Genomic DNA, 22083 nt, shown 5'->3' on the forward strand with positions numbered 1-22083 from the left:
CAGGCTAGTACACAAAACAGGAACTTGACTAGCTAGGCAACCCATTAAGGAAAACAGCTACAGTCAGCTGAAAGAAAAAAAAAAAAAAAACAAAAAAAAAAAAACACACCAAAAAAGCCCACCACACAAAACACAAATGCATATGAAAGTGCCTGATGCACTGTTGCAATTTGTGACCAGGCGGAGAAAAAAACATAGGAAACAGCAAAGAAGCCAGTTTTGAAGAAATGGGCTCCCTAGCACTGTATACATATATCAAATCAAAATACATACGTTTTCACTACAGAAAACAACTGCTTTCCTAAATAACTATAATTATTTCATTTACATGTCATAAGTAAACCATGTTTTTAATTTCAAAATACATCTCAGAAGTACTTGAAACATCTGTGCAAGTGACAAGCCTGTACTTGACATGTGATAGTAATCACTGCACAACGTGCCACACTCTATGAAAGAAAAAACACCCCAAAAACCCAAGGAAAAAAAAGGAAAACAAACCCAAACCAAAAGCCACCACAAGCAATACCCCAAAAAAAACCCCATAGACAGTTAAGCAAAGGCCAGCCTTGGTTTAGAGCCACTTTCCCAGAAGCTACACTTGGCTTATACTCCTCCTACCTCACCCTCTCCTTTCCTGACAAGCAAAATGTTTGAAATGACATACAGGCTCTTCTATAGCAATTCCTCAAGAGATACCTGTGCTGACCAGCCCCCTCCACAATGAACCTGTAAACACAACGCCTTTTTGTATCACAACATAAAATCTTCACCACCTCACCTGCTTTGTTCTTCAGATTTGTGGTCACGCCATTGAACTCTGATTTGTCGATTTCCCACGCCAAGGGAAGCTTCCCAAGATCGCCAGGCAAGCTTTCCAAGTCAGCATCTTCCCTGTAGATTATTTCTGAAGCACCGGTTTGAATGCCGAGTAAGCCAGGTGTGTTATTTCCAGCATTTAAGGCAGCACTGCCTGACAGACAGGCACTAACTGAAGCACTTGGGCTTTTACAAATAGATGGTACTCTGTTTAAAAAAGCATAGTCTGAGCAGATGGTATAAAATTTCTCTCGTGTATGAGTCACAGGACATCCCCATGGATAATGACCATCTCCCCTGGACACCAAGGATGCAGTGGAGGCGTCTGACGTGCAGTATGGCTTCAAGGGATCATGAAGAGAAGCTTCTGGGGATGCTTTCCCAGGTTTGTTTTCAGTGTTCCCATTATTTCCAGAACCATTCTCCTTTTCATCTTCTGAAATGGTAGGCATTGAATGATACTGAAAAGAGTATGGTACAGCTAAGAATATTTTTTTTCTTTATGTTTTAATTACAACAGAGTTTGCATCATTGCCTCCATTGCCTCTGCAAGCTATTGATAATGTACCTGAAAGAAAATGACAAGTTAATACAAGTGTCTCAATCAATATAAAATATACACAAAGCTTATCTATGAACTCGTATACAATAAAAGCTGAAATATTTTTACAGATACATCACAACACACACCATGTCTTTATAGAATTCTAGACGTGCTTAAGAGGTGTGAGGTGCCCACAGCATACACCATAGTGATACCACATAGTGGTAGCAACAGTGAACACAACATGAGTGATTACACTTGTGAAGCAATACAGGAGTAAAAAGAAAAACAAAACTAAATCAGAAACTTTCCTACATTTACATAGCTGTGGTTGACTACTTTTATTTCCTTATAGCCACAACACTTTGCATATGTGGAGCACAAACTAATCCATGCAAATTAATAAATCAGAGAGACAGCAACCTAAAATCACTTCATTCTGAAGAATCCTGCATGTTTGCTGAAAGTGAAGTTCAAGCTTACAGAAAATTACAGTAACTATTACCTCTGTTGACTGTAAACTGACACTACTACCCTCAATCTGTTCCACTCCTGTCCTCATATGGCTGTTAAGCGTTCCCTTTTATTTTTATGCGCCTCCAATTCTACAAGATGTGAGAAAGCAAAGCATCAGATTTTGTTTATAGTTGCTAAGAATTACCAAAAACAAACTTTAAAGGCTGGCTTGCTTTCAGTGATATTTAAAAAAAAAAAAAAAAAAGCAAATTGACAGTACTCATTATCCATCATCTCAGCAGCTTGCACGTCTGCGGTGTGAAGACACACACAGCAGATGGGAAACCTGGCACGCCGGAGGCATGAGTTTCACTGAGGAGCAGAATCCTGCGACACCGACTTCTGGTCACGGAACACGAACCAACGGCGCGTGTCTCTGCCAGAGCGCGTCTTGCGACCAAACACAAGCAGGACTCTACTTGAAAGGTTACAAGGCAATACCAAAACACACGCACGTACTCCGCAGCTGCTGGCAATGAACACAGCCAGCCCAACAGCGCCCAGCCCCGGCACAACCTGCTCTCCTCATCTCCGTGGAGATTCACCCACCAGGGAACCCGCGCAGCTGCCCGCGGGGTGCGGGACACCCGGGCGCAGCACCGGGGAGGAGCGGGAGGGTTGAGGCGCCGCCAATCGAGACCTCGGCGCGGCTCCGTGGGCCCGCCCCCCGCGCCGCCGACAGAGTGAACAGCCTCGGGTTGCAGGAAAGGCCCGCGGCTCGGCGGGAGGGCGGACCTGTTCTCTCTCAAAGCGCCTGCGAAGGCCGGCGGTGCGGGACCACCCGGCAGTGGGGGCAGAGGGAAATGGCGGCGGCTCGGCCCGCGCTCCCGGCCCGTTACCTGCGCGGCGCCGCCTGCGTCGCCTCCCGCGGCCGCGGCGGAGCAGGGACGCCAGCGCGCCGGAAGCAGACACGGCGCGCGGGGGGAGGGTGCCGCGCCGTGGGCTCACCTGCGCCCCCACCGCCCCCCGCTTCCTCAGCGCCGCCGGCCAGCACCAACTCTCGCGGCCGGCAGGGGGGGAGGCGCGGGGCGGCCTGGCGGCGGCGACCGTGCTCCCGCTGTGGCCTCTCACGGTGTGTGAGAGCAGCCGCCTGCGCGTCTGCCGGCAATGCAAGCGACTACACCTTGGCGCTGTGAGAGACGCATATTTAACCTTGTGTCGTACCCCCCCCCGTCTTCGCCCTCATGGTCTCCTCCGCCTCTGGTCCACAGGCGGGAGGGAGGAAGGATCTCGGGGATGGCGGTGGGGGTCGGCCCGCGGGGGCAGCCGTGCGTACCCCGGCTGGCAGCTGCGCTCCCCCCGGACTGACTGGGGTTGGGAAGCGCTCTCGCCTGCCCGCCGAGGTGAGGCTCCGGGTGCTGCACGGGGATTCGGGAAAGGAGGGAGGTAGATGAGAGAGCGAGGGGAGGCACTGCCTGAGGGGGAGGAGCGGGACGCGCAGCGTTACCTGATGGGGACAGGGAGCTCCAGGTGCAGAACGTGAAGGTGCGATGACTAATGGGTACGTGACCGCAGAAAATCCTGATATAAGTTACCCATCGCCGGCGGCCATCCCTGGCAGTGAAGCTGCCCAGCTCCGGAACAGGCGACAGCTGAGACTGCGGCCCCGGCAGCCGCGGGGTCACCCCGCGCCCTCACCGCAGCCTTCTGGAATGCGGGCGCTCCCGCGTACCGGGGCCCGCGGTCGGTGCTTCCCTGCCGTCGGGCTGCGGGTGCTGGTGCCGGAGCTCTGCCGCACGGCCCAGCGCAGGACCCAAGACAGGTGGGGAGGTCAGAGGCCGCCCTTCTCTGGTGCCCTGAGACTCCCGGCCCTGCTACCCCGAGCTCCGTTAGGTTAAATAGGCTCGGTTTGGCTCACGGCAAGTCTTGGCTCAGTTTTGGTATCACCCCCTGACGCGGTCAAATCTTCCCATTCAAGGTGGGGAAGATGTAGGAGCATAAATGTGAGTGTTGGATTCCTCCTGGGGACCAGGGGACAGATGTCCAGACCTTTTATTTGCACCAGGTTTCTCTTGGTTTCCCTGATGGTAGTGAGAACACATGTAACAAAAACGCTTATGGAAAACTGTATAAAGGAACAAAAGATTATTTCAGGTAACAGTGTGTGGAACTGCTGCCAATGTTTCCCATCTCATCTGCACTGCAGTCATCATATTTTCAACATGAACAAACACAGTGACACTGGAGACATAAGCAGAGCATTTTCAGTACTGCCATAAGTATTTAAAAATTATTTATTTTTAAATATTCAGATTTGTAATATTAAATTATTGTTTTTAATAACGAAGTAGTTATAAAAATTTAAATTAAAACTAAAGCAGAGAAAGATCAAAAAGTTATATGGTGTCCTTCTGGCAGAAGATTAGATGCTAGTGATTACAGCATGATGCCCTCAGCCCACAGAGCCCCTGCTCCCAGCAGTAGTTTCTGTGAGAGGTGCTGCAAGTAATGGAAAAAGTAATAAAATCCTTCCTCAGATATTAAGACTTATTTGATAGTTTTCAGTAGTTAGGCAGAGGACAGTCCTCTCACACTTGTTGGCACAGCCAAGTTTGCCATCCCCCCTGGACACAAGTAAGACCAGACCTAGATCAGATTCAGAATTGGTTGTGGCTTCATCCTGAGGCAACCTGCCTCTCGTCATGCAGAGAGTCCCTCATGCCTTTGCCAGCTGGAAGCCTGTTGAGCCTTCGTCGGCCAACAGCCTTTGAAGTAATCAAACAATTCTGCCTCCAAAGCATTTTTCTCTGAGCCAAATTATAGACATTAGGATAGCAGCAACGCTTGCTTTGCCAACCAGGACTAAAATTAGGTTGTATGATTTATTACAACTTGTTTGGGTGCTGACAAATAGTGCCAGATCTCCACATGGATTCCCCGAGCTGCACTTATGTGAGGGAGAAAAGCTGGAGGAGAGAATGGCAGGGGGGTATAAGTGTGTCACCTTTACCGTCATCTCTGCTGTGCCTTTTTTTAACGTGATGATGCTGCCCTGCTAGGAAGAGGAATGATGTTCTGCGAATTCTGTAGGTGTAAAATTTATTTTTAAATAAAAGCATCTTTAAAGTTATTTTCTACTAAAAGAGACTGCCTTGTATCATGCAGCAAAATGTAAGCTGATGAGTGCATTTCAACCTGTGAAACACATCAAGAGAGTTAAGATGGGGAAGGGAGAGGAGCTCAGGGGCCATGGACATAAATTAGGGCCTGCATGAATTTTTAGACTGGAAATTGCAAGTCTTCTAACAGCTGAATGTCCTGAAAAGTCATGTAAAAGGGAACAGCAGGAGAGAAGAAAATGTGCCTTTAGAAGCTGGAGCTTGATAACTTTTTAAGGCGTTTTGTAATGAAGTTGGTGGCTGGAAAAGACTATGTTCATTAGCCCTGGGACACCTCCCTGGGGAGCCTGTTCCAGTGCTCCACCACCCTCTGGGGAAAGAACCTTCTCCTAATGTCCAACCTAAACCTCCCCTGCCACATCTTCCTGCCGTTCCCTTGGGTTCTGTCATTGGTCACTAAAGAGAAGAATTTGGTGCCTGTCCCCCCACCTCCCCTTGTGAGGAAGCTGTATAGTGTGATTAGGTCTCCTCTTAGTCTCCTGCAGGCTGAACAAACCAAATTACTTTAGCCACTCCTCATAAAGCTTCCCCTCCAAAACTTTCACCAACTTCATGGCCTCTCTTCTGGACACTGTCCAGTAGCTTTATATCTTTTTTATCCTGTGGTGCCCGGAACTGCACACAGTGCTCCAGGTGAGGCCGCACCAGTGCAAAGTGGGACAATCGCCTCCCTTGCCCGGCTGGCCATGCTGTGCTTGATGCACCCCAGGAGACTGGTGGCCCTCTTGGCTGCCAGGGCACACTGCTGACTCATGGCAGCACTCGAGTTCATGACATGGAGAAAACAGTGACACTGATATATCTGGATGCCCAAGTCAGAGACATGGGCGGAGGCAGCTTTCCCCAGTCTGATACTGAAAAGTCAGCAAAAAGACTCTATAATGCTGTTTTGAAAGCATTAAAAAGCAGGCACTTTCATTGCATCTTGCCAGACACTCGGAGGATTACTCCTCTAATCGAGCGTGCGCGTGATTCACACTTCTTGGTATTTATTACATACACCTATTGCATATTCATTAGTTTCTACTGCTTAGTTAATGCATTACACATAACATTAAACATAAATTATTTCCATAACCCTGCCCTTTGCTGGCAGTCCATCTTTGGTGTTCCGGAGTCTTCATCAGGGGTCTCTGGTGGTGCCTTGTTGTCTTCATGGCCTGGTGACACCCCCAGAGTCAGCTTCTTGACCTGATTTCTTGAGTACACGTGTTGTCATTTTGTGCTGCTACTCAGCAAAAGCCATGTAACTCTTTCTTCATTTAGTGGAACATTACACTTCCCAGCTTGCAAACCGAGGACATCCCGCTTTGCCTCACGTCCGGTCTCTATAGAGCTATTGTTTCTCTGTTAGGTTTCTGTTACATTATGCCTAGTCTTGCTACATTAAGCTTAGTCTTGCTACATTATGCCTGGGGGTTTCTGAAAGATTTCTGTTCCTCTTACCAAGTCCCCTTCCTTTGAGGTGATCCCGGCGGTAGGTCCCAGCGGAGTCCCTGGAGCGGGCGGGCCGCTCCGGGACTGAGGCAGCTCCGGGCTGACCCGGCGTGGGCCGTTAACCGCCGCCAACCGCTTCCAACCGCCTCTCAGCCGGACTACGGCTCCCGGCAGCGCCGCTCGGCGCGGGAAGTGCGGGGCCGCCCGCCCCGCTCCCGCGGAAGCAGGGGAGCGCTCCGCCCCGCTCCCCTCCGCTCGGGCGCCGCGGGGATGGTACCGTGAGGAGCCGAGCAGGCACCCGGGTTCAGAGCCAGGGCGGCAGAGGCCCCGCGATCCTCCCCGCCCAGGCCCCCACCCCATGCAGCCGCGCCGAGGGCGGGACTCCCCGGTGCCGCGGTGAGGGCAGGAGGAAGGTCCCGGCTGCGCCCCTTCCCGCGCCCCGGCGGTGTTTCTCCGTCGGGGGAAGCGCTGTCAATGCGTGGGCTGTGGCCGCTCTGCCTCGCCCTAGGAGCCGTTGCGGCGGGCGGGGGCGGCCGGCCGAGCCCCGAGCGCAGCGCGGTATGGGGGCCCGGGCTGCGGGCCGAGGCTGCGCTCCCCGCTCGCTACTTTTACGTGCAGGCCGTGGATGCCGCAGGGCAGAGGTAAGCGCGGCGGCGGCTGCTTTTCACGGAGACTTCGGTTGCGGACAGAAAAAAAAATCCGAGAGATCGGTTAAAAAGTCACGTTCCCACCCCCGTCCCGTTTGTGAGGCTGAAGGGATTGGGCGGGGAGCGGCAGAGCTTTTTACGCGCCCTTCCCCGGGCACCACCACCCCCTCCACGTTGGGCAGCCGCTTAAATATTTGCGGGCCCTGGGTCCAAATCGTACTTACTGGATTTTTCGTGAGGGAGCAAAGCGTCCTGCTCCCCGCCCGGAACGGCAGCGGTGCCAGCGCGGCTGCACGGCCCGGCCTCGGCAGGGCTGAGCTTCCCTGCCCGTGCCCCCGACATCTCCGCTGTGTAGGCAGAAATTCACATGGGATTTTCTTCCAGAAAAGAAAACTACTGGTGCTGAAGGCTCCCCCCCCCCCGTGAATTTTTCTCTTTATCACTTTAAAAGTGCTAATTAATCTTTTTAGGAGTATCATATAACTGCTCAAGGGGCTGGGATGAGGAAAGAAACTATGATGAAAAAGTTTAACAGAAAAACACATGTATTGGTCCAATCAATAACTGGAGACGGAGACTGAGAGAAGACCTCATGGCGGCTACAGTTTCCTCACAAGGGGAGGGGAACAGGCAGGCGCCAAACTCTTTCTCTTTAGTGACCACTGACAGAACCAGAGGGAATGGCAGAAGATGTGCCAGGGGATGTTTGGGTTGGACATCAGGAAAAGGTTCTTCCCCCAGAGGGTGGTGGAGCACTGGAACAGGCTCCCCAGGGAGATGTCACGGCCCCAAGCCTGACAGTGTTCAAGAAGAGACTGGACAAGGCCCTCAGACACATGGTGTGAACTGTGGGGTTGTCCTGTGCAGGGACAGGAGTTGGACTCGATGATCCTTGTGGGTCCCTTCCAACTAAGGACATTCTATGAACAATTTATGATTTATTCTGCTTTGTCAACACCTTTGCAATAATACATTTATTATATACCTGCTCAGGTGTCCTGCTTGGTTCCACGGTTGGGAACATCAGTATTTCTCCTAAACACATAGGCACAAGATCGGTAGAATCGTTTAGGAAGTACTCTGTAGGCCATTAGATAAATTTCATATGAACAAAATAAGTAAGCTTTCAGAGGATGCTCATGGCTTTCCATTTCTACAGGAAAGAAACCTTGACTGTACAAGCTAGGTAGGAGAGTGCTCCATCCACATTGTCCAGATTAGATGCACCATGGGACACACAAGTCTGGAAGCTGCCAATTCAGTTTATCTTGGGCAGTAACTATTTCCTGCGTTTAGTTGAACTGGCAGCTCTCTAGTATGTCTGGCCAAGTTTCAGGAGAGGTGATGAGACTGCTGGGCTGTAATCTGTCAGTCCAGCCACTCCCACCAACTCTCTCTTTATCCCAAGCTTTCCCTACATATTCGGGACCATGTTTAAAGAGTTGGATGAAAATTGGCAGATGCAGCATTTTGATTGTGCTAACTTTGTTAATACCTCTATGATATGTGATAACTTCATTATTTTTCAAATAATTTTATGGTTTTATGGAGGTTTTTCTGTGACTGATGTATGATGAATTTTACCAAAATGTCATACATACACATTGAATGACATGATCCCACTATAATGTGTTTTCCCTACCAAAACACTCACATTTGCAATATCTTCCCCGCCCCGCCCCCCCCTCCCCCCCTTATGAGCTACCATAATAATTTAGAAGTTTAACTTTGTTCTTCACTTCCTTAAATAATACCTGGAAAATAAAGTAAGCTGGAAATATTTTGCACCTGTATGTAAAATAACAGACTTATTAAGCTGCTAAAGTGAAGCTTATTCTGCTATATTTTTAGAGAATCATAGAATGGTTTGAGTTGGAAGAGACTTTTAAAGATCATCTAGTCTGATTCCCCTGCCATGGACAGGGACATCTTTCCCTAGATCAGGTTGCTCAAAGCCCCATCCAGCCTGGCCTTCAACACTTCCAGGAATGTGGCATCCACAACTTCTCTGGGCAACCTGTTCCCGTGCCTCACCACCCTCATGGTGAAGAATTTCATCCTTATATCCAATCTAAATCTACCCTTTTTCAGTTTAAAACCATTGCCCCTGGTCCTGTTGCTATGGGACAGGACACCAAGATACATCCACCAAGATTTATATATCTGCATGTTCTCTACCTTCCCATCATTTTACGCTTGAGCTACTCGCAATTAAAAACTATGCTGAATTTCTAAAGGTGCTCTGTTCCCATGTAATCAAAGACTGTATTTCCAACACTGTTCAACATATAGGGCACCAAGTAATTTTGAAGCTGTGTTAATGAGTATCTGAATGGAACTTTCTTGATACATTCTGCTTCTAACAGAGATGTTTTAGGTAGCCTAACAAAATTCCCTTTGGAAAAATCATGCCTTGCTTGTGAACATTAGGATGTGCTCATAAAGCCCTAGCGTGGCTCAGTAAGGTCACTGGAAGTCTGTCAGTGATCAAACTAAGAAAGCTGCTGTGTGTTTCCTTTTTTATTAAGCTCCCATTTATTCTCTGGGTAGGTTCACTTCAACGCCGGGTGAAAATGCGTTCCAGGTGAAGATCACGGCTCCTGATGAACAGTTCACTCGGATTGGTGTGCAAGTGTTAGACAGGAAAGATGGTTCCTTCCTTGTGAGATACAGGATGTATGCAAGCTACAAAACCCTGAAAATAGAAGTCAAAACTGGAGATAAACATGTTGCAAAGTCTCCATATATTTTAAAAGGTAAGAAGCAGCACTACACATAGAATTTCTATTGTGTTTTTTTCTCACAAACTGTATTCCCAAATGTCTTCTAGGATAAACATAGGTTTTTGCAGGACCTCAGTATTTCTCCAGACTATCAAATCCTATTGGAATTATGGATTCATTATGTGTCCTGCATGTACTATTCAAAATAGTAAAAAGAAACAAATGCTGTTGAAGCTGTTGCCTAGCAAATACATGTAGAGGGCTCACATGGAAGCTGATGTAGCTTGGCATGACACCATTGGAGTAAAAAAAAAGTTCAAATATGTCCTTTTAGAGTTGGTGAAGGTTTGGCCCTAAGCAATGAATGCTCAGTTCCTGACCCGATTTTGTGATCTCAATGGCTCAATACTGTGACCTACTAAAAATAAAACAATTGTGTTCCTGATAGGACCTATTTACCATGAAAACTGTGACTGCCCTCAGGAGGAGAGCAGTGTATGGCTGGAAGAGATGAACTGCCCTCAAATCATTCCACAGATTCAAAGAGACCTAGCCAATTTTCCCATTGTTGATCCAGATAAGATTGCAAAAGAAATTCCACAGAGGTTTGGACAGAGACAGAGTTTGTGTCATTACACCATCAAAGATAATGAGGTACGGAATGGGTTGATCTGAAGTCCATACAGGGATCTGGTGGCATGTCATACTACTAGGCTGCTTGGCTCTTCCCAGTTGATAGGCTTCTTGTCTCTTCTTTAGGAAACTTCATTTGCTTGCTTCTCTATCCTTGAATACTTTGCAGTTTGCATGTAAGCTCAGTAATATCTGTCCTACTTTGTAAAGTGCTTTTTGTTCACCTTACAACTGAAGCAACTGTAGCACAGTGAAGGCAAATTACTTTCCAAGCAATCAATGTGAGTACTGGGCACAGACCTAAGTCTTCTAAACGCTAATTCAGTTTCCCGTTCTGTGAGTAATATTGCTGTGGAGTGTCCCGATCATCTAATTGGACATGCATCAATAAATTCTGTTGTGCATAATTCTGAGGTAAAGAAATACCACTTTTGGCTCCACTGAGGACCAGAGCTACAATTCTTTTTAACAAAACTCAACTGACTTCCGTAGAATTTCATATGGAAACAAGAACAATGGAACACAACGGAAACAGGCAATCAATTTTTGTTTCCGTGAGACAGACCTAAAATGTCTGCAAATGCAAGCAAAGCTTGTCTTTATTCTTTGTCATTTTTCTGTGATGAGTTAGAGAGGTGAGATTTCTAAAGCTTCTCAGCTGATTCATGAATCTATATAGCCATACAATCTGACTAGCTACTTACCAAGTGATTAAAAGAGCTCTAAATTGTGCTGGCTGTTCTTTGAAATTAAAACATCAGACCAGTAAAACTTTGTTTATTTTCAGGTTTATATCAAGACATATGGGGAACATGTTGGCTTTAGAATTTTCATGGATGCCATACTGCTTTCTTTGACAAGAAAAGTGAGTACATTTGTACAGTTGTTTATTCTATATGTCCTCATTTATAGAAGACTGAGATTAACAAATACACTTCAGCATATTCATAGGATATTTCTGTTAAAATACTTTCTTGTTCTTTGATTGATGATGGAAAAGTCAGATGGATTTGCTATGTTTGAAGTTGGCATATTCTAGAATGCTAGTGTGTGGAGTATCACAAATGCGAATTAAATACCAGGCTTTTATAGTTCGATAGATTTGGTCAAAGTGTTTTGTGTTTTTGTTTTGGTTTGTTTTGTTTTCTGTAGACTGAGTAAATCATCCTGTAGCATCTAATAGAAAATTCTGTCTCTGCTAGTGCATCTTACAAGGTGACTGAAAATAACAGGGAATTTATATCATTCTGCATTGAATTCTGTAAGTTGAAAACAAGGCAGGAAGGGTTCAGAAAGAGCACCAAAAGCCCAACATGCAACATGTGGGGAAACTCCCTTGATGTACAAGCAAAAAGCACCACACAGACTCTTCCTTAAGAAAACCTTGGAAAAAAAACTGACGTTATGTACATAGTGACCGAAGGACTGAAGTTTCAGCATGCAAATATGTGACATTGTCTAAAGCGAGTAGTAAGAGAAAGATGAAGATATCTGAGTTAATATGTGGTTTTGACTGTAAAATGGTAAAGCACTTGTCTTTAAAATGGAGAGAAAGAAGACAGAAGAGCTACTGAGAAATGGAGTTGTTGACCCCCCAAAAATTCCTTAAAAATCTAATAAAAATTAAACAGCTGAAAGATAAGGTAATTGGTGTGAAAAAACATTCATTTAACATAAAAAAAATCAAGCCATACTTATGTAATTTCTTCCTATAACAAGATAATAAGTTTCCTTTATGGATCTCAAGTATATTAATTTTAGTTAGCTTTTTTCAGGGTCTCACAAGTTTCTCACAAACAAGATAGGCAAACTTCGCCTAGAAGAAGCTACTGTAACCTGCTTGGAAAACCTTACTTAAATAATAGTTGCCGATGTTTCCAGAAAAGTAAATTGTGTTACAAATGCATTCTTCAGAGAACTGTCCTAGGTTCAGTCCCCACTGAATAACTTAGTTATATTTTGACTGAATGATGGACTAGAATGACGGATTATTGAATTTTTAGATAACAAAAATGAAAGAACCTGCAAGCACTTTATGGTACAGCATAATAAATAAAAAAATTCTTAGCAAGTGAGATAAATTGTATGGAAAAATGGATAAAATAAGTGACAAGGGCAGGATAGTATGCAAAGGCTGGATGTCATGTAGTTATGGCACCTATTTAAAATAGGGAGTGTGTGATTATTTTTTGCAGGAAAGTGTGGAGGTTGCAGCATCACAAGTTTCACATGAGTCAACAGTGGTGTGCTGTTGCAAAAAGCTAAACACACACATTAACAGAACAAACACATGAAAGAAATGTAAAGTAACCTTTCCACTATTCTCAGGATTAGGAAAGCATCAGTTGTGCTTCTGTGTCTGCCTTTGGCTGTCAGACTTCAAGACTGTTCAGTTACTGACGCTGCATAGGGAAGTGGTGAGAATGACTGACCATAAAAATGACGATTCGTTTAAGTGGGGATTGTTTCACCTGGCAGTGTCTAAGGGAGACATGAACGTAGCCTTTCATTGTCTAAAAGGTTGCTCTGTGGAAGATGGAAGTAAGGTGTTCGTGATGTCAGTAGTATTGGACAAGAAATAATGGGATTAAATTGCATCAAAGGTATTTCGGATAAATGTTGGAAAAGATTTGCTAACTTCAAAGACAGAAACTGTTTACAGATCTAGAAAACACAATTTGTTTCATCTCCATTAAATACTGTAGGAATTTCTATTAAGACAGTGTCACTGAAAGACAATATATCTATTGGGCTGGAGAAGAAGACTTAACCTGTTGAATGATTCTGCCATTGAGGATGTAGTTCATATATAATTTGTATCGTTCATATGTCCATTATAACCATTAGATGGCACTGTACTAATAAACTGGTAACTGGTACAATACCGAACGTCAGACTGTGTTGATATCAAAACTGACCCTACCGGACCACCAAAGTGACATCAATAATTGGTGGCCAGTAACCATCAGATCAACCATTTTGAGGTTGTTCTCAATTTTAACAGCAAGATTCACCAAGGCAAGTCCCACTGACCCATGACAAAGCGAACTTATGAAGTCATCAGGATGTACAGAAAATTTGAAACTGTTATAGTTTGAAGTGCAAAAAGGGAAAAGTGACCCTTGGGGGTGGTCTTCATTGATCTACCTTTGACACGGCGAGGCATTCTCATATCATTACAGCTCTTAGACAGAAGGGCGTGACCCAACTTCTTATTGCCCTGAATAAAAATATGTACCATAACATCTGTACTCATATTTTCTTGAAGAATGAACAGTTGGATCTCATTGGGATCCAGAGTGGTGTGAAACAAAGTGATCCAATGTTTCCAATTTTATTTAATTTATCATTGGTCTCTCTGCTGTGGAAATCAAAGGAGAAAGGAGAGGGATTCCTATACTGCTCAAAAAGTATTTCAATTGTGGCCTTTGCAGATGACCTGTATTGTTGAGTGGATCATGGGCAGGAATGCAAAAAAATATTTTCATTTTGAAGGTATTTTGTAATGCAACTGGCCTCAAAATACAGGGAGAAAAGTGCCACAGCATTTACATTCAGCCAGCAAAAGACTCTTATATGATTAATGATTGTCCTTTTCAGTTGATCAGCAGCACTTCACTGAATATGAACCTGGTAACTCGGAAGAATATCTAGGGTTATGTGTGGACCCCTGGACAGGAATATAAAAGTCAGAACTTCTGGAAGAAGTAAAGGGCTGGATTCAAAAAATTAGAAAGGTGGCATGGGAGCCTTTTCAGAAAGCTGACATCTTGAAAGGAAATCTTATTCCACAACTGACGTAGTTAGCAGATCAGGCCAATGTAAAAGAGCCATACCTGGAAAGCCTTGACTTGGCAATTCAAACGGTTGTTGAGGAATGGTTACATCTACTAACAAATGCTTGTGGTGCTATGCTGTATTCAAGTAGTCAGGATGGTGGGCTGGGCGTTACCAGACTCTTAGCACTGATTCCTAATGTGCAATCTTGAAGACCTACAGAGACTTGCGCAGTCTTTGGATGAGACAGTAAGAGCTGTCATTAAATGTGAAGATATTGAAAAGCATTTGAAAGATAACGGATTGCAGCAAGAGGGCATAAGGATAAAGCTCCATCTGTTGGGACCCAAGAGTGGTCCTTGTGATATCAGAGGAATTGGGCTGTAAGGAACCAGACTCAGAATGGGAGAGACGCACTCCAAAAGTCAACCTTCAGAGGCCTTGTAACTGGAGGAAAAAAGAATTTGTAAATTGGACCAACCTTTTATCCCAGGTCCATGGGATTTCAAACTTTGACAGGGATAAAATCTATAGTTAATGGATTGTATATTGCAGAGGCATTCTCCACAGGTAGCTCATTAGTGCTCTACAATTAAGTGCAAATGTCTACCCCACAAGAAAATGTTTGCCAATGGGTAGACAAGAAACTCAAATCATGCTGACATTGCCAGGTAGAGAATGAGATGTGTGCACGTATTATTGGGCATTGTCCTGTAGTTCAGGGTGCCAGGATCGAAAGACATAACCAATTATGAGAAATTTTGATTGACAAAGCTAAAAAGAAAGAACGAGTAGTATTCCAAGAACTGTTATTGAAAGAGGAGAAAAGTGAATTGTATAAAATGGACCTGGTATTTGTTAAAGGAGACCAGGCCCTGGTAGCTGACATAACAATTAGATATGAAAGTAAATTAATGTCTTTGGCCAATTCAGCAGTACAGAAAGTAAAGAAATATCAACAACTTAAAGATCAAATTGAAGAATTAACCAATGACACTAATATTAAATTTATAGGACATTGGTGCATGTGGAAAATGGTATCCAGGTAATTATGAATTGTAAAGTGATTTGGGATTGTCTAGCTCCCAACAAGAAAAGATTGCTTATCATTTATTGAATTGGGCATTATTCACCTCTGTCGATGTTGTGCATATATTTGCTAGTAAAGTGTGAACTATTGCAAGATTTTAAAGTATTGATGTCTATAATAAATTGCGCTTCCATGCGAAGCAAAACATAGTTCTTCACAGAGATGGCGAGCCTGATGTGTCTTCTAGAACTGCTGTTCTGCCACCTATGCTGTTCCCTTTGCTGTTGTGCTGGAGGGAGGTGATTGAATTTTAAAATCATGATTTGTCACCAAATTGGACTAAAGATAAAAACTATTGGTCTTTACTTGGGTGGACAAGCCAACTTTACTTAGCTCAGAAAGGAAAGGTTTAATTTATATATGTTCAATAAATAGCCTTTCTATGTCCATTATAACCATTAGATGGCACTGTGCTAATAGAGTTTTTTGCTGAAGAGTTTTTTGACTGTGTAGCCAAACACCCTTTGAAATGAAGGTAACCTTTTCTGTCAGTCTGTATACTGAAGACAAAAAGTCCTGCTTTGTGTCTCTTGCCCTTAGAATTTCTGAATATCTCTGCCAAAGTTTTTTCCATGTCGCCAAGACAGAGAAAAATATCTTCAACCACTTAGGAGGGTGTTTGATATTTGGCAAATTTTTCATTTCTATCTCTGTCCATAAGGATAAATTAAATCAGAAACTTAACAAAACCTATTTGGGACACAGAAGAATCCTGAAGTGTTAGGCTGTGACCAGCCAGTCTGACCTGAAGAATAAAGGGGTTTGAGAGGAGAAATGCTTTGATACATATACATATAATGAGGAGTCAGCAATATGTTTCAACTCTATTTTTACATGTATATGTATAATACATTTTCATTTGAGAATTATTAACATTCATAAGTGTTCTTTCCTTCAGAGAAGGTATTTTCTCATACAGATACTGACAGAGTTGATGATAACACTTCAACAAAATGTTCCTAATCTCACACATACAATCGTGATCTCTAAATTACCTCTTCGTAGTCAGGACAGAGATATTGGAGTTATTCTAAGAGCTTCCCAAAAATGTCAATATAAGAATCAGATATTCGTAACCGTCAAATACCCAACTAAGACTTATTAGGAAGGGAGGCAAAAATGAAAAAAATATTATGTGACAGTTTAAAACCTGTGACATGCCTATCTCGTGAAAACAGCGCAGTTCTTGTTTCACTTTCTCAAAAAATAACTGTCTGGCAAGAAGGATGTTTTGGCAAAGACAAGCTAATTTGAGTCGGATTCTTTTGCTTTGAAAGAGGCAACTGAGGGATGTAGATATTTTAGAAAATCAAAAAAATCAATGTCACGATAAGGGTAAACTAAGAACAGATGCGGCATTACTTCTGCACACACATTATCCATGCCTTCAGGGTTCTGTAAAACTCAACCATATGTTGCCTTCAGCCTTCTGCTCTCTCAGCTGAAGTGTCCCACCATTTTCAGTTTCTCCTCACAAGGCAGCTGGTCCATCCCTATCACAGCAGTTGCCTTTTGGTGTAACTTCTCTTTCTTGACTTGCAAATACCAGAACCACACACAATGCTCAAGATGGGTGTGCGTTAAGGTTCCACATAGCAGCAAAATTATGCCCCCTGTCATGTTGTTATAACGTTTCCCGGCCATCAACAGTATTTTGCTTGCTTTTTGGCTGCAACAGCGATTTCAGATATGGTTCCATACTACCAACTATTCTTGATAAGTGAGGAAGTTAAGCTTATTAATTAACCCCAGCATTGACTAAATGTGGACTTTTCATCATTTGTTCATTGTTGGCTGTTCATTTCTGTTACTTCTCTCCTGTTGGATTTAGTCATCATGCAGACAAAGGGCAAATCAGTTCATGGATGTAACAGAAAACTAATCTACCACCCAACAGCAATTTTCCATACAGTCATCAAGGTGGTTCATTTTCCCTTAGAACTAGATGATTGCTTACTAGATCCTAGTACTAGCCTGGTACAAAAATTGTGTGGCCAATTGTGGAGAATAACAAGAAAGCATCCTCTAAACTAGTGTGTTCCTATCTCTTTAAAAAAGAAAAAGGGCATTTATGTGACTTTGTGCAAATCTTAATTTTTTTTTTCTTGTAGGCTTTTCTCTGTGGTCTGAGTACTTCTAACGTGTTTCTAAAGTTTAACTATTTATTACGGGTACATTAAGTATATTAGAGACCTGACATTTTGTCTCTTACTGAGGTTGTTTTCAAAATGCAAGATGCCAGCAGGAAAATGGTGGTTTGTATTAAAATGCATTCGTGCCTACTTTGCTCCTGTTTAGGTGAAAATGCCAGATGTAGAATTTTTTGTTAATTTGGGGGACTGGCCTCTGGAGAAAAGGAAATCCCCACAGAACCTGCACCCCATCTTCTCCTGGTGTGGGTCCAGTGAGTCAAAAGACATTGTCATGCCAACATATGACTTGACAGACTCAGTTTTGGAGACTATGGGACGGTAAGAAATTGCTTAACATTTTCACAAAATTCAAAACAAGGTATTTGTATTAACAGTATATTAATCAGTTTCCTCTTTATTTATTCATTGAGACGCTGGCACCTGATAGGCAATAGCTGTGTAATCAGCATCCTAGTATTAACCAAGTTATGTAATATGTAACGTAAACGACATATATTAAAATACTTCAGTGTTCCATTTCAAAGATTAAAATTAATCTAAACATGGTGAAGTCACTGAAAACAGCACTTAGAGGGAATGTTTTGAGGGTAGATATTTTGTAGATATTTATGAACACATTGACAACTGGCCAGGTACCTTTTTTCCTGATTTTCCTAAAATATTTTTCTATACCTTTTAAAGCCCAACATAGCCAGAACTCAACCTAGGACCAACCATCTCCCCTTTGGTTACTGATGACAATTGGCCTTCATAACTGCTCTGTTGCTGTCTTGAAACACTCAAAAGCCAGCTTCTAAGAGATCTTAGTTATCCACTTTTAACTTGTTCATCATTTCACAGCATTCAGTTCAGGTTCCTTGTCTTTGTTACCAAGACTATTCCTAAATTGGCTTCCCACTTCCCCCCCAATTTATGTGTGTTAATTTAGCAAAGGAAGTGAAATATCTTGTGTTAAGCTAGTTAACTAAAAAACTTGCTTTGGACTATCATGACTGCTTCATCACCATTATCAGCTATTGCATTACCCTGTATCACCCTCATCTGTCTGGCAACCATATCCACTTTCTTCCATGACAACTGACAGGTACTCTCTTTCCACATGTGATGTTGTCATCGAAGTGATGCCATCTTGCCACAGGCCTGTGAACTTGACATTCCTCATTTATTTTTATTGCTGCAAAAATACTGATACAATATGTATACGGGCATGCTCACAACTTAACCTTCACCATTGGTATTTGCCTATTAGTACTGTAAACTCTTTTAAGTAATTGCACTTAAACAAATTTCCAGTAGGCCTCACTATTAAATCACTTCTTTCTCCCCCAGAGTCAGTCTGGATATGATGTCAGTTCAAGCAAATACTGGCCCATCGTGGGAAGACAAGAACACCACAGCGTTCTGGAGAGGACGTGACAGCCGCAAAGAGAGGCTTGAACTTGTGAAACTGAGTAGAAAATACCCAGAGATCATAGATGCTGCTTTCACAAACTTTTTTTTTTTTAAACATGATGAGAGCCTCTATGGCCCCATCGTTAAGCACATTTCATTCTTTGATTTTTTTAAGGTAAGCCTTAAATGAGGTTCTCAGTATTTCCCATTCTCTAATAACTTTGTATATATTATTAATAATAAAGTGATATTTAGTTTTTTCAGCACACTACCAGTACCAAGCATGAGCAGGCATCCTTCCAGTGGGATTAACTGCTATGTAGCCCTTAGTGCTGAGGATAATAATGTTTGATTTACATCTAAAGGTTCTGTAGAACCTCGTGTAATCTATGTAACTCCAAATTCCTTTTTATTTCTTTTTCCTGATTCAGCGATCAGGTCTACTAACATAACTAACATAGTGGGAAAATCAGTGGATGAAGTGGCACATCTACCCTTGCATCCGAGGACGGGCATCTAAGAATTTCCAGAGAACTTAATTGATGAAGAGGGCATCTCCCTGTTCCCTGCACTGTGATGAATTCCAAGCTAAATAATAAAAGCTACTTAAACATTGATGCTTGCCTAGCCAATCCTACATTTCTCAATTTCGGCAAGTCAGTAATACCAGTGCCCTCAGAATAATATAACCTAACCAAGCTACTTGGGTCTTCTGTTTGTTAATAACTTAATGGTCATTTTCTTTCCAGTATAAATATCAAATTAATATTGATGGCACAGTGGCAGCATACAGATTGCCTTATCTACTGGCAGGAAACAGTGTGGTGCTAAAGCAAGATTCCATCTACTATGAGCATTTTTATAATGAGCTGCAGCCATGGAAACATTATATTCCATTTAAAAGTGACCTGAGCGATCTCCTGGAAAAACTACAGTGGGCAAAAGAGCACGATGAAGAGGTAAATATACATTTAGAAGCACTCAGCAATGCTTCTAGACAGAGAGAGCAAAGTCCATTTCTTTAAAGCAAAAAAATCTATTAGAAGGGCTTAGAAAATTATTGTCATCAATTCTACAAATAAGAAAAACACTTTTTGAAAAATACATAATACTGCCTTTAATTTGAAATTAAATTGAACTTTGGAAAAATTAAAAGAGTATTTTCATAAGAATGCCTTAATTTTAAGAATGATTAAATAAAAATAAGGTATCCTAAACTATCAATGCTATACTTAACTCCAGAATTGATACTTGCATCCTGAAATATTTTTTGAGAATTTAAAAAAAAACTGTTATTTTCTTTGACAGGCAAAAAATATTGCAAAATCTGGACAAGAGTTTGCAAGAAATAATCTCATGGGAGACCACATTTTTTGTTACTATTTCAAACTTTTCCAGGTTGGTATGTTTTTAACAGCTACTACCACAAAAACAGAAGTCCCACAGAAAGAATTTAGGGCTACAGAGCTGCTGGAAACTGGCCAGTCCAGTAGTTGAAGCTACAAATCAAGCAGCAGCAATTAAGAACTTCAGCTGGTTTACAAACATTGCATGTGGTTCTTCCTTATGAAACCCCTTCAGACTACACTGGCACTTTGAGAGAAGTCATCGCATCCCATAAATCTTTATCTACTCTGCAAGAATATGTTGCCCACAATGATGAAAGAATTCCACGACAGATGCACACAACCTGTGAACCACAGCTGAAAATATCTGTGCATTAGCACCGACATACCAAAACTCCAGTGAGGCACCCGAAGCGGCCTCTCTCTGCACTCAGGCATCTGCTTAACCCATCCATGACACAATACGGAGTAACAGATTGTGTAGCCCCAGAGTTTTTACAGAATTACTCAGCTGATTTCTTGAGGTGTTTACCCTGTTACCCCAAATATAAGACAGGGTCTTATATTAATTTTTGCTCCAAAACGTATTACTTTTTTACATGTATAGCTGCCTGGACACTATTTAAATTGACTTTTTTTTATGAACTGTAACTAAGGCTTATTTTTGGAGTAGGGCTTATATTTTGAGTGTCCTCAAAAATTCTGAAAAATCATGCTAGGGCTTATTTTCACAGTAGGGCTTATTTTCGGGGAAACAGGGTGCAACCAGATGTACAATCTATGAGTTTATGAATTAATGATACCTTCCTTTTTTAAAAACTAGGAATATGCCAACTTGCAAGTGAGTGAGCCAAAAATCAGAGATGGGATGGAGAAAGTGCAGCAGCCTGAGGATGACCTTTTTCCATGTACTTGCCACAGAAAAAAGGTACAGGACATACAGCGTTAAATTATAAATGCTGGATGTCTTAGGTTCTTATTCAACCAGATTGGAACAGCTGTTGCTCAATACCCCATGGTATCAGTTACCAGACCATTAACACCTTTCGAACTTAGAAACCTTTCTTAATGTATTTGCAGGACTAGACAGTTAAAAATGGAGTTTCCAATTAACTGACAAATGCTTCTTCTTTCTTGACTGCAGGGCAAAGATGAACTCTGACAGAAATAAAATAATTGTTTAAATATTTACCTACATTCAGACTGTCTTCTTAAGGAAAGAAGAAAAACTTGGATTAAAGTGCCAGTGGATAATGCCAATGGATATTATATGAAGTTTACTATATCATGATCTACATATGGAAGAAAACCACCCCCTATTGCCTTTTTAATCATGCAGTGGTTGCAGAGCCTTTTTCATAAACCTCTTTTTTTTTTAATAAAAAACATGTTTGTATCAGTCATGTGTTGCTGTCCTGAGATAACTTGAAAATGCAGGGTTTTTTTACTCATGCTTGTTATACTGAGTCTATTCACAAGGGTGTTCTGCAAAAAAGGACAGATAAGAATTGTAAATCTACCCCCCACCCTATCTATCTATCCATCCAAACTCATCTTCTTCAGACACTAACTTTGTTCCTTCTGGGAGAATTAGTATTCTCAAAGAAAATTATGTTGGGTTTATAATACATCTTTTGTAACCTGAAGGAAAAGCGCGTTGCTATTGGGTATTTCAGGAATATTAGATAAAAGTGTTAAGTTTCATAAGATTTTTAATAGATGCTTTGTCCGTGAAACTCTGTCTCTTTGGGATTATGAAAATAATTAAGTAGAAATCAACAGTGACCACTGAAATTAGACACATCATTGTTTCAAGAGTCTAGTCTATTTTTAAAATACTCGCTTCCCACTGATATTAAGGAATTCAACTGTTACTTTTGAGCATAT

At 42.6% G+C, this 22083-nt stretch overlaps 2 protein-coding genes across 2 annotated transcripts in view; one reads left to right on the forward strand and one right to left on the reverse strand.

Moving 5' to 3' along the window:
* The window catches only part of LOC309450685 (DNA excision repair protein ERCC-5-like), a gene marked incomplete at its 3' end in the record, with an annotated part of 33307 nt that extends 30518 nt beyond the window's left edge, over positions 1-2789 (reverse strand). The window contains exons 1-2 of the mRNA XM_082073720.1: positions 2429-2789; positions 782-1387 (exon numbers count right to left, since the gene is read on the reverse strand). Of these exons, the coding sequence (XP_081929846.1) occupies positions 782-1271 (490 nt within the window). The 5' untranslated portion in view covers positions 1272-1387; positions 2429-2789. The remainder of the gene's footprint in view (positions 1-781; positions 1388-2428) is intronic.
* A 3900-nt stretch (positions 2790-6689) lies between these two features.
* On the forward strand, positions 6690-21597 carry POGLUT2 (protein O-glucosyltransferase 2). Its single transcript, XM_082065446.1, has 10 exons — positions 6690-7076; positions 9633-9838; positions 10254-10459; positions 11226-11303; positions 17604-17776; positions 18788-19025; positions 19600-19809; positions 20159-20248; positions 21020-21124; positions 21341-21597. The coding sequence occupies exons 1-10, from the start codon at positions 6910-6912 to the stop codon at positions 21356-21358; spliced, it is 1491 nt and encodes a 496-aa protein (XP_081921572.1). The 5' UTR covers positions 6690-6909; the 3' UTR covers positions 21359-21597.
* The last annotated feature ends 486 nt before the right edge of the window (positions 21598-22083 follow it).

Source organism: Streptopelia decaocto, assembly GCF_964273445.1.
Source record: "Streptopelia decaocto genome assembly, chromosome: 1".
Classification (NCBI taxonomy): Eukaryota; Metazoa; Chordata; class Aves; order Columbiformes; family Columbidae; genus Streptopelia; species Streptopelia decaocto.